Source organism: Periophthalmus magnuspinnatus, chromosome 10, assembly GCF_009829125.3.
Source record: "Periophthalmus magnuspinnatus isolate fPerMag1 chromosome 10, fPerMag1.2.pri, whole genome shotgun sequence".
NCBI lineage: Eukaryota > Metazoa > Chordata > Actinopteri > Gobiiformes > Gobiidae > Periophthalmus > Periophthalmus magnuspinnatus.
This window is the reverse complement of record NC_047135.1, coordinates 32,329,838-32,342,252: the sequence shown is the minus strand read 5'-3', so window position 1 is coordinate 32,342,252 and position 12,415 is coordinate 32,329,838. Positions and strand designations below refer to the sequence as shown.

General features: G+C 42.6%; 1 protein-coding gene across 1 annotated transcript; it reads right to left on the bottom strand.

The window, feature by feature from the left end:
- Positions 1-232: 232 nt before the first annotated feature.
- bcorl1 (BCL6 corepressor-like 1) lies at positions 233-11,295 on the bottom strand. Its single transcript, XM_033974654.2, has 12 exons — positions 11,089-11,295; positions 9,433-9,512; positions 6,782-9,349; positions 6,298-6,394; positions 4,681-5,115; positions 4,384-4,553; positions 3,927-4,187; positions 3,649-3,815; positions 2,861-3,006; positions 2,709-2,786; positions 2,267-2,438; positions 233-1,800 (listed from the first exon to the last, which is right to left on the bottom strand). Exons 2-12 carry the CDS (start codon positions 9,436-9,438, stop codon positions 1,443-1,445), a joined length of 4,458 nt encoding a protein of 1,485 aa, XP_033830545.1. The 5' UTR covers positions 9,439-9,512; positions 11,089-11,295; the 3' UTR covers positions 233-1,442.
- Between the last annotated feature and the right edge of the window lie 1,120 nt (positions 11,296-12,415).

The following is a 12,415-nucleotide window of genomic DNA, read 5'->3' as shown; positions in this document are numbered from 1 at the left end:
TCAAGTTTCTCCATTGTTTGATGATTATGGTCACATTTCACTGTACTGCCGAGAATGACAGGACAGGACTTGTCTGTGTGTGTGTACCAAGGTACAACTAGCATAACCAAGGTTCACTATTGAACACAACCTGCTTAAAGGTTGTACTTACTCACTAGCATGAGCTTAAACTTTAAGGTAAATACATCTACAAATGCAGCCTAATAATGACACTATTACACATAGGATAAGCTTATTGGATTCACAACCATGCTTTATTCTTGTTGATTTCTTTAAAAAAAAAATCAAATAAAACTTTGCACTGTTTTTCAGTCGGCTTTTTTCTTGCTTTCTTCAGCTTAACAATATTTTCTTACATCTTTAGTCTCTTCATCTTAAATACTTAGTTTGTGACTTCAAACCAAAACTTCATTGATTGTCAACACAAAATCTTTTTCAGCACCAGTACACTAAAACTGTACTTTTAGCCTTCTTGAAATACTGTTTAAACATAGGAGCAAAGCGACTCTAAAAAGCACATTTGAAAATGAAGCACCAACCATACAAATGTCTCTTCGATACACTTGTCAGGTATACAAGAGGTCAAATATATTAAAGACTATTAAATTAAGCACAACAAACAAAGTAAAGAAACACTGCAACACAAAGCACTCCTCCTTCTCCAAACACTTGAGGAGATGGGACAGTCGTGAGGGCATGTGCACTGGACTGCAGAGATCCACAGGAACTTTAGAGATCAGAACCAGAGGAGGACTGTGCCACACCTCGCAAAAATCACAATCACACACAAAGGACTGAGGGCTCTCATTCTGTAACATGTGAGGACAACATAATGTTCCCTAATGTCAAGGACTTAATGAGTAAGCACAATTGAATGGAAACCAAAGAGGCCAGTGAATAGTGAGTTTGAATTCTATGCACCACAGGCTCTTCTTGCAGGGCTCATGTCTCAAAGGCAGACAGCAAACCTCCAATCCGCAGTCTAGCTCACCTAGCTGGCCTTTAAACAAGAGTTCACCAAGTTAAACGGCTTGGAATATATCCCATCAAAAATATCACTTTCACACAGGCCCAAACAAAAGTTCAAAACAGAATCCATCCCTTGCCACAAGAATACATTTATAAAACCAAATGTGTTAACCCTGATGGCAAGATATGCATATACACTCACATGTACAGAAGAGTAAAAAAGGTTACCTAATGGTGTATTCAAATATACCTATAGTTAGGAACCTGAAAGCTGCTTTCCAGTACTGACCACTCCTATGTGCAGGTCCTTACGTGTTGTGATCACTTAATCACCTTCTGGCAGAGGTCAGAGGTTATAGGCGGGGGTCAAGTCATTATGGTTGGTCGGGATCAAACCAACCTTGAACAAACAAGCTTGCTTTAAACAAGTACTTGTAAAAAATGAATGCAGTTGTCCGTTTGCTGGTTGGAGGCTACCGGCTGCGTAGTTTCCCTGTGTTAGTAAATTTGTCCTCATTTGGCTCCTCCTCTTCCTCGTTGTCCTGAAGGATATAAATAGAGGAGCCCAGTAGTTTCTGGAGTTCAGGCACACACCGCACAAGATCCACATGTCCTTCCTCTTCTTCCTTCTCCTCATCATCATCAGTGTCTTTGTTCTGACCTTTGTGCGGTGATGCCAAAGCAGGGCTCACCTGGCTCACAGAGACCTGCTTCATGAGCTCTGCATGAGGCAAACTCACCACCTCCAAGTGCGGGAAGCGTGCCCTGAATATTCTCGCTGACATCTTCACACGTTTTAAGACATCAGTAAGAAGGAACCAGTTGCAGAAACTGATAAAGAAGAGAGAAAGAAATGTCAGAACATACATAAAAAACAGTATGTTATTATGTTTTCTATTCTTTTATATCCAACAGAATATACATTTCTTTAATATATTTTTGAGGCAGCTGGAATTAAAAAAATATAAATGTAATAATCGCCTGGACTGAGTGTTCCAAAGTATTGGTTACTCCATGGAATCAATCAAGTGACGCGCCACCTCCAGAATGTAACACAGTGTTGCTTTAAGATAAACTACAGGGCAATATGACACAGTACTGACACATTTTTGGGAAGAAAATGAAATGACCATTTTTCCAATAGTGACTAACTTAAGCTGTTGTTCTTTTGAAGTAAACCCAGGTCAGAGTCAAATGCCCTGGAGAAGGCTCAGTATCAAAATCCAGTCTAACACATATTGGTTATTTGGGGTTATGTGATTAAGGTACTGTGCCTGCATGCGTCATGTAGACTTACCCCTGTGTTAGTGACACTTGGACGTGATAACACTGAAGCAGAGGCTCTGAGGAGAACTCAAACACAAGGCAGTCTTTGTCATGGTCCTTCTCTGTCCTCACACCCATGTCCTGTTCCAAATCCTGGTTTTGCTCCGACAGCAGGAAGTCCCAGCATGGCTCCTGCTCCGTTTCTATGAAGAAAACGATTTTTACTTCCATTTTACTAAGCTAAGAGTTAAAGGCACTTTAGCGGATTTGCAATGATACAAGTGCAGAGCTCGACTGCCCTCTAGTGGACATCATGCAATATTCAAACTAATGACTAAAGCTCCTTATGATGCTCATAATGTAATCACACACTTTAGATGTTTTTGGCTACTACACTGAACTAACACAATAGGCTACAGTTTTATTTGGCAAATTAACCTCCCAAAAATCAAAATAAATATCGGGTTTCTTACCAAATAGAGTGCTACTGTAGAAATCCCAATGTAGACCTGGGTCATGCTCACTTCTGCCTTGCAAATCAGTAAAGTATTCTGTGTAAAAACATGTGAGGATATAAGAAAATAAAGCATGTACTTCATTTTAGAAAACAGTGTTAGGCCCTTGCCTGATAGAAAAGTCTTCATGCTTGAGCTGTGTGCCAGTTTCACTGGTGTCTGGCCGGAGTAGGTGGCCAGTGTTGGATCTGCTCCATGATTTAAAAGCAACCAGACGATTGCCAAGTTATCACTAGCCACAGCATCATGGATAGGTCTGAGAAAAGAACAAAGCACTTAGTGCAGTAAAAGAGCTCAGTAAAGTATTAAAAAAACATGTTACAATCCCTAAAGTTAAACTTAAGGTTTACTTTATTAATACTCGGTAAGGAAAAATTCAGAGATCGGAGTGGCCAGAAGAAACTCGACCAGTCGGGAGGTGCAACATGCTAATACTTTTCAATTCAACTCAATTTTACTCATATAGCACATTTACAACTTAAGCTGCCCAAAACAACATGAAAAAAACAAACAAATATACAAAAATACAAATTCTGCACAGACATGCTCCGTCTAACCCCAACTATGACCAGGGAGTCAAACCTCAAACACATTTAAGTATTATATTCTTATTGTTTTATTTTTCTCAAGTACAGCATCATGTGTTGACAACTTGCTGCAGTCAGGGTTCAATGATTTAAGCAACAGACACTGTTAGATCATGTTTATGTAAATTTTAATTTGATCTTTTAAACATTTTTATTGTACTAAGAGGAAAATGTGCAAAAACTGTGTTTCTCCAAATTAGTCAAATTTGTGTCACCTGTATTCTGCTATCAATTGATTACATTATATAAAACAAGGAAGAAGGGCCCATACGCAGCTTTCCAGCTTACTCAACTGAAAGAAAAAGTCTTACCGTGTCCCATCCTGAGCACTACAATTGACGTCAGCGCCGTTCTTAAGGAGCATCTGAACTATCTGGACCCAACCTCTCGAGGACGCTTCATGCAGTGCTGTGTAACCGGCATTGTCCTGACGGTTCACCTCCCGTTGGTCCTTTTCCAGACAATACTGAACTACATCCTGAACATTAAAAGGACAAACAGAGCTTGATGGAAATGTAAATGCTGCTTCAGTATTAGTGAAGCATTTACTCTATATATTATTACATTTTTTCAATCCGGCAAAACTCACTTGATAACCCAAACGAGCGGCACGTTGCAATAAAGTCTCTCCAGCATTTTTGTTGACAATGAGCCGGCGCACCTCCGGGGGAATGGCCCTTTTGGGGGGTGACTCTGAGGCACTGTGTTTTCCTGCTGAACCATTGATATTAGACGGAGGTGATGGCAAACTTTTAGGAGACACTGGAGGGCTGATTGCTTTTTTAGCTTCACTGCAGTCTTCATCTGCCACACGTGAACCACTTCTTTTTCCTAGACGCTTAGGATTTGTCTAAAAGGAAAATGTACAAGTTATAAATAGTACTTGCCATGGATATTAATTAAATGCTCGTTCATGTCATGGGAGTAAGTTTCAATTGCCAGTTAGCAACAGTGAATGAGCTGCCCATTTGCAAAATATATGACAGCCATCTGGCCACAAGGGGGCACTACAAACTAAAACTTTCACGGACTGTTGAATGGATTACCTTGTGTTCGTCAGTGGGACACAAGTGCTTGCTTTTAAACTTCCTCTTCCCTGAAGGCTTGTCTGTGCACTCTGGAGAATCCTCCCGCTCCTGGTAGCACACTGACCGAGTCAGTGAAACTCTTCGTGGTTCACGGCTGGACGAAGGAGTATTCAAACACTTCTGCAAATCTACAATGTTTATGTTTTAGTTTCTTTATAGACAGACAAAGGCCAAGATAATACCACTGTGAGCTATGCCTCCATGGGCAATTCTTACAGACAGTTTAAGTTTAGTTAAGCTTCAGTAATGAGTTACCTGCTGTGTTGTCATGAGCTTGACTGTGCAGATCGGACTCATGTCTGCGCTCTCCATCATCCAGTTTATCTTTGTCAGTGATGTAATCCCCAGTTTGATACCTCTTGTTTTTGCAGCGTTGCCGTTTCCTGTTAACAGGACCTTCTGTATCTGCGCTGGTGTTCTTGCCTTTGCCCTGAGCCCCTCGCTCTGGTAGAGGAGTTGAGCGTGGGCGCCCTCGGGGCCGACGAGCTACCTGTGGTGGGGTTGGAGGAGGAGAAGCCGGAGGAGGGGGTGTTGGTGGTGGTGAAGGAGTAGCAAAACCCCACAGATCGAGTCGAGACTCATCTGCTCGCCGTCGTCCTCTCCTCAGTCTGGGAACACACTGCTCTGTCGCTTCAGCTTCTTTACTTGCTCTGATGAAACTCTTTGCTTTTTGGTGACGATAGTTGCCATCTGAAAGTCATAGAAAAAGTTTGACTTACTCATAAGTCTTGATGTGACTGCTCCATCTTAAATATTAGAGAAAGGCACAGTTACCCATGCATATGCTAAATGGCAAGTAAACAGATACATTTACTTGGCATGTACTTAACAGGAGCATTATACATAAATATTAATAAACCTAAAAAAGCTTTTTGGGTAATTTGAGAAGTATAAAAGGAGATTCAGGATAATTGCAGCAGAAACATTTGTACAGTGTGTGCAGTCTACACAGTATCCACTAGATCCAAAGTATCTACAAGACTTTTCAGTCGCATTCAGAGAAACATACAGTATACTGTGTATGTCCAGATGAGGCATCGGTTCTGGATTAGATATGGGGCAAGGGAGCCCCATATTTATGAGGCTTGCTTGCCCATCCATGAGATAGCTCCACCATCCATGAGATAGCTCCACCATCCATGAGATAGCTCCACCATCCATGAGATAGCTCCACCATCCATGAGATAGCTCCACCATCCATGAGATAGCTCCACCATCCATGAGATAGCTCCACCATCCATGAGATAGCTCCACCATCCATGAGATAGCTCCACCATCCATGAGATAGCTCCACCATGAGATAGCTCCACCATGAGATAGCTCCAATGGTTGAACTACCCACCTGACCTAGAGCACTTCACCTGCCTTGATTCCCGTTAGGCCTGTGATGATAATGACTATCTCGACTTATTGTTCAATAAATGAAAGATGGAATAATGGCTTAAAAGCTGTATTCACACTCGATGCATGCAAGTGTATGTCAGTAGGTATGTAAATCCAACGTGTGTGTGTGTGTGTATAAATAGTTGCTTGATTTAAATCCCTCTGAGAGACCAATGCAGGTAGAAAAGAGCTATGGAAAATGAGACCACTTACCATTCTATTATTTGATTCTGAATGTTTGTGGGTGAATTCTGCATCACTGAGCCAATGACTGCATTTTGTCAATAATTCCAGGAGCTCCATGCACTGTTAATTTTATTTTTGAAAAGAAATGTTTACTTTCAAGCTCTTAAGTGGCATTTTACTGGAAATCAGCACAGAATGCCCAATGTAAAAATATTTGCAATTTGACAGACATCTGTGGTGCATCTCTAAAAAAAAACAATAAAAAAAACTTTAAAGAAAACTCTGTAGAGTTAAATTATTTACCTGCTTTAAGGCATGGCTGTTCAAACTTTTTGGGACTGCTCTTGACCAATGGTAAGTTATCTCCAGCCTGAGAAAGTTGGTTCGCCAACAAACTTTGCTGCAACACAAAATGGGTTTGTTTTTTATTCATGCATTGCAAATATAGTATTTAGGGCAAGTAAAAATGGTGCAAAGTACAGTATATGTTGAACAAGACAAATATATTTAACATATAAGAAAAATACAACTATAAAAACAACCCCAATAGAATATAGAGCTCAGGTCAATTTTCAATTGGTCAAATGTCAAACCGATGGAAACACAATAATGTGGTAAGTGTGCACACCCAGGCTTATTGGGTTGTTCCTCTGAGCTCCTTTACTTATCTACATTGTTTTTGCTAATGTATCTATGAACATTTGCACATCAGGGCAGTTTCTGGCCAGTAACGTAAAGTTTTTGATGTTCAGTTCCAAGCTTTATAAACAGATCATATAGAACATACCTTTTTACTGGGAGACACTTTTATTGGCGTGGCATCTGAGTGAATTTGCTTCTTTGCGTTTCCGGTGGCCTTCTTTGAGGATACAACTGGTGAATTCAGTTTCATTAATTTCTTGGGACTTTGTTTCTTTTGTTTGATAGGTGCAGCTTTAGTTTTGTTTGGGGACATATCATTTACTCCATTTGATTTCTTCTCAATGTTGTTACGTCCCTCTTCACAGTAGCCAGCAACATTAGATGCAACAGACCCCTCCAATTTTCCAGGAGTTGAAGTATCTGGCGATCCCCTGTCCCTGTTCAGGATCTCCCCCTCCAAAACCTGGGCCAGTTTGCTCTCCATCCTGTTCCCAGCTGTTGATGAATTGTTTTCAATGACTTTAGATTTGACAGTAGGCTTCAAGCTGTTCTGCTTTGTTAGTGGTGTTGTGTGTTCTTCTTGACTGCTCTGTATCTCTCTGGGATCATTCACAGGCTCAGTGGCATTTGTCAATTTTTCAAGTCTCTTTACTGCCTTGGTTAAATGAGGTACATCCCTTTGAGAGGTAGAGGGCCATTTCTCCACTGGCCATATCGGTGGAGACTCCAGATTATCTTTACATTGAATATTCTGATTACTTTTAAACTTTTCTAGACTGTTGTTTTTTCTAGATGTAGCAGGTGTGGGTTTAGCGTTCCCTTCACTTACAAACATCGCTGTATCCAAAGACTGTTGCTTTACAATAGAAGCAAGATTAGACAGAGGAGACTGAATTTTTTCCCATTTATCTTCTGAGCTGGGCAGGCTGTAGTCTGCATTTTTAGATTCATCCACGACTAGAGGGTTCTTGTTCTTGGGAGATGCTGATGTGTTTCTTCTGGGAAGTGTCAAAGGTTGCTGTGAGAAATCTTCTGGCTGTTGCCAAACAGGACTGACAACAGTAGGAGGGTATGATACAGCCATTTTGCCACTTCCAGATTTAGGGATCTGTTTATTTGCAGAGCTAGACTGGGTCGCAGTGAGGGTAGCTTTGGAGAGACACTTTGCTGGGATTTTTGTGCTGGTGTTTTTAACATGTTTGACTCTAAGTTGGTCACTCTTCAGAGAAGATGGCTTATGTTCCTCTGAGGCCATATGTTCTCCTTGGTCAATAATGGAAATAAATTCCTGCTTTGCAAAACTTTGAAATTCATCAGCAAAGGTCCCTTTGCCATCTTGGCCTCTAAGCGTTGATGCCAAAATGGGGCTTGCCACACCTACATATGTGCCCGGAATATTTTTGATGGAGTCTTGTGAAGAACCTTTTGACCAGCAGGGTTTGGGATCCAGAATATGAGGATTCTGAGGTGCCCTTAATTCTTTTTGATGAGACCCATTTCTGTGGGTGTGAGGTAAAAGTGGATACTGCACAGCTGAACTGAACGTTGATGAAAAAGTCCTCTTTGAATTGACAAAATTGTTTTGATTTGATTCATCTTTAAAAGTAATTGGAGGGCTTCCTGGAGGTTCTTTTATACATTTAGGACGTTTTGACTTTGCAGATAAATCAAGTGGCACATCCCTTGACTCATTTGAGCATGATGTTCCCTGATCATCTGAAGTCGTGGGAATAGTTGAATTCATCAAGGTTATAGTTGTCAGGTCTAAACTGTTGCTTTTGTCTATGGGGTTCAACAGTCTGCCCTGAGAGGCGAGGCTAGCTAGTGCAGAGCCACAGCAAATTGCTGCAGTTGGGGACATAGTGTAATGGGTCGGGGCAAGAGATGTTAGTGACGGATGCTGCACTGGTAGTGCAATAGCTGGTGAGGCTACCACAGAAGCTAAAGACCTGTGCTCTACAGATTTAGAGTTCTTATTTGACAAATGGCTTGATTTTTGTTTTGAGGTGCATGTATCTAATTTCTTCTCAGATGATGACCCCTGACCTGCAGTGAAAGGATAGGGATAGGTCCGTATTAAAGGTGTCCCACCAGAGCTTTGTGGCTTAATTTTCTTCTGAAACTGACTTGCTGTTGCTTCTCTCAAAGCTGCAATCTGACCTAGTGCTGGCGGAAGAGTAATTTTACAAAGGGAGGAAAAATTAGTAGATGGGAGAAAGGCAACAGACTGGGTTGGTTTAAATATTGTGGAACAATGGAACCCAGGAGGAGCACTTTGAGACTGCATTTGTGTCTTTGATTGGTTACTAGATGTCATGTTGCTGCGACAGGGGTTAAGTGATTCCTCTCTATCAACTTTGACACCACTTGACCACTGAGGAGTCGAGAAAACCCCTGTGTTTTCGGCCTTAGTTTTAGGGATGTTGGCCCTTTTGTCTGTTACAATGAGAGCTGAGCATGCCACAGGTGCAGTGTTGAGCTGCTGAAGAGAAGAAAGCCCTGTAGTGTGGTTATAAGTGTCCAAGCTGGTTTTTAGTGTCTTGGTATTTTTTGCAATGGTCTTGTTCTGATGACTGAGGGTAACATCTCCTCTAAATTCAGGGGGTAGTGTCTGGGGGGGATTTCCCACCATAGTTGTGCTGACTTTACTCGGAGCACTGATCTCTCTGCTCACCGTTCCTCCATCCCCAACATTCATCAGTGTGGGATCCACCTAAAATCAATAGAATAAGATTAATGAAAACAATGGCATGGAGTCTAAAGATACTAATATTTTCAATAAATATTAAAAATCACCTGCATAGGTATTTTTAAGACGGCATGCTTCAGAGTACAGTAGTATCATTTATGTAGGTTTTCTTCAACTTTTTCATGAGCTGCACAAAAGGAAAAAGGAACAGAACACACATTGGAATCTCCAGTTTTGTGTACAGTGTTAATTACACAGAACAAAAGGATTTCATTTAATCTCTTAATGTCTTAAGATCCATTTAATGCAATGGTAATTAATTTACCAACATTAACCGACTACATTTGACTTATCTGGTCTGATTAGGAGATCTATGTTACCAAAAGCAAGTGAAAGTGGTTTCACTGAAATTTCAGACTGAAATTTCCATTTGTTTAAAATGTTGTTCTCACTATGTCTGTAGATTTGGTTAATTTACTGACTGATGATCAGTGAGCGAGGGCACTGTATTTGTAGAGCATTTTACTTTGCAGAAGCCAATTTTTCCCACTAAAAAGCAGTCTTCTAGTTGCCATTATTTTGTGTACACAAACTAGTAACAATATGAAACTGTTTAAGGTAAACTGTAAACAATATTAGTTAAGTGCACATTTATGTGGCTCAATACTAAAAGGAGATCTTAAGAAAAGGAGCAGCTGAAAACAATATGATGGACAGACCAGCAGCAGGAGAATCTAAAAACTTCACATTAATACATTTCAATACTGCAGCTTCTTTGGGTTTAGCTGCCCCATGAGCAGTGAACACCACAACATTTGAATGCACGTCTACACCCTAAAATTAGGGACAAGTCTTATGCTGGCAAAACTGCCAAAACAAACCCAAGTGCTTAAACATCTCCACATCCCACTGTCCTACAGCTTAACTCAGCGCACGCGGACCACAGCCTCTGGAGTCGCATTCATGTTTCCAATAATAAAAAAAAGTAGACAAAAATGAACCCGGTGTGAAGGTTGACCGAAAAGTCAGACACTTATTCATCCAAACAGTTTAGTGGTGGAGATCAGGCGCACATCACGGTCGCAGATGCTCAGGGCTGAGACGTGACGGGCCATCGTGGTAATCCGTCACATCACAGACTCCAGTGTAAAGAGGCTCCGGTGTAAAGAGGCACAAACAACACAGAGACAACACAAACAACACAGAGACAACACAGACACAACACAGAGCACAACAACCAAGTCCTGATCAAACCATCATCCTGTCAGTCCCTCAGGAGCCACGAGTCTAGCGTGGGTTTTACAGCTTTTCAAAACAATCAAACGCACTTGCAGATCATCATTACAGAAACTGAAGCAGGGCGCTGTGACTTGACTAATGCAAGTATTAAGATAAACCAAAGATAACAGAGGTGTGATCACAACTTATTACACGGGCTCTTCTGCGGAGAGGTCAGCACAGCCACGAAAAGAGGGCAAACAGCACACTGAAGTGTCCAGAGCGCCCACCGCTCGGATAGTCTGCTGGTCTGAGAGGCTGGCGCTGCTCAACGTGTTGAAGCAGCTACGGAGAGGCGATCTATCCCCGGCCGACCCTCTGCGAGTTCTCTGTGCCTCATTTCGGCCCTTGCTGGACTGACTTAACCACTTCGGCGTTGAAAGGCATTCACCTCCTCTCCGTCCTCTCAAATACTCCCTCGCTGCCTAAATACTGAAAAGCTAGGACAAAATAAGAGCTATCTAGTGACTGAAACAGTTACGAACCGCTCGTCCAGATGGCATGTGAACGACGCACTGCACGACTCTGATCCGACTCCGTGTCTGTGCAGCCTTCCGCCGCTGCGTCCGGGGCTGCTCACTGATCTCGACGCTTTTCGGTTCTCAAAGTCCGGGGGGCGGGAGGCAGGGAGGGAGGTACAGGAGGAGGGGAGGTGGGGGGTCGTCAAGACGGTCCGTTTCGTATCTCCAGTCTCCAGTGTGGAGGGAGCGAGAGAGCGAGGGGGGCGCGCGCCGGACGCATGGGACATGTAGTGCGCGCCTATCCACGCCCAGGATCAGACGCTGAGGAGGCAGGGAGGGGTGAGGACTGCAGGTACCGGCATGCAACGCGGGCTCCAGCGGCTCAAGGGGAATGGGGGATCGTAACCAGAGTGTAACGGTGCGCTAAAGTGCAAAGCCTTATCGGGGTAACCAAGTAATAAACTATGTTTTTGAAAGCTGGGGCGGACCCAGTGTCAACGAGCCGCATTTCAGACGCCACGGACGGTAGGATAAACAGGAAAGAGGGGGAATAGTTGTAGAATAAAACAAATTAAAAAAGAGCAACCCTACAATCAGTTGCATCTTGAATGGATGAGCCTGTACTCCTCAAGACTTTGATGAATTAATTTTTGAAATTGAAAAAAGAATCATAGTCCACCTCACGTTTAACCACAAACTGCCTCACATTTAATCAACAAACCAAACAATGTGATGAATATGTAGGTCTGCGCAAGCACCACTGCTGTTATATTATTGATGAAGGAGCCTACATCAGTGGCCTACTTCATTTCATTTCAGACCTGCTCCTGTCAGTACCTGGAGCCTTGGCCCCCTGACACACACTCATCTTTTTACCAGTTTACTTTGTGTGGGGCCAAATCTCTTACACCAAGAAACACGTTTCCTTCACTCGTGAGGAAATGCCCGCCCTGTTCCTCCACGCTGCAGGTGCGAGTCTGAGTTTGTTTATCTCTGAAGCAGCGCGGACCACAGACCTGTCCACGGAGCGGACAACTGTGTTTAGAGGAACAGACCAGAGACAGAGACAGAGTCATGTCTGCAACGACATCGACAGATCACAACATGTTACACACTCAAACAAAGCGGAGGTCAAGACGATGAGAGGAGGAGGCCGATGTGGTCGTTAAGCACTTTCAGAGCAGAGGTGGAGGTGTAAGGTGGAGGTGTGCGCGAGAAGCAGGTTCAGCTGACAGCGGGGCCCCAGGCCCGTGACCCTCTGGTTTAGGGGCCAGGAGTGTTTGATCCAGGAGGTGTGGAGATGTCTAGGTGTGAATTCAACAAAACTGTCCTTTGTGCATTTATGTACTGT

What these genes read in the sequence shown, in the direction of transcription:
- bcorl1 (XM_033974654.2), bottom strand. An exon ending in GTCCCACTGACGAACACAAG is followed by an intron (nt 4,188 to 4,383) that starts GTAATCCATTCA and finishes TTTTCCTTTTAG; the next exon opens with ACAAATCCTAAGCGTCTAGG. An exon ending in CAAGTGTCACTAACACAGGG is followed by an intron (nt 1,801 to 2,266) that starts GTAAGTCTACAT and finishes CTTCTTTATCAG; the next exon opens with TTTCTGCAACTGGTTCCTTC.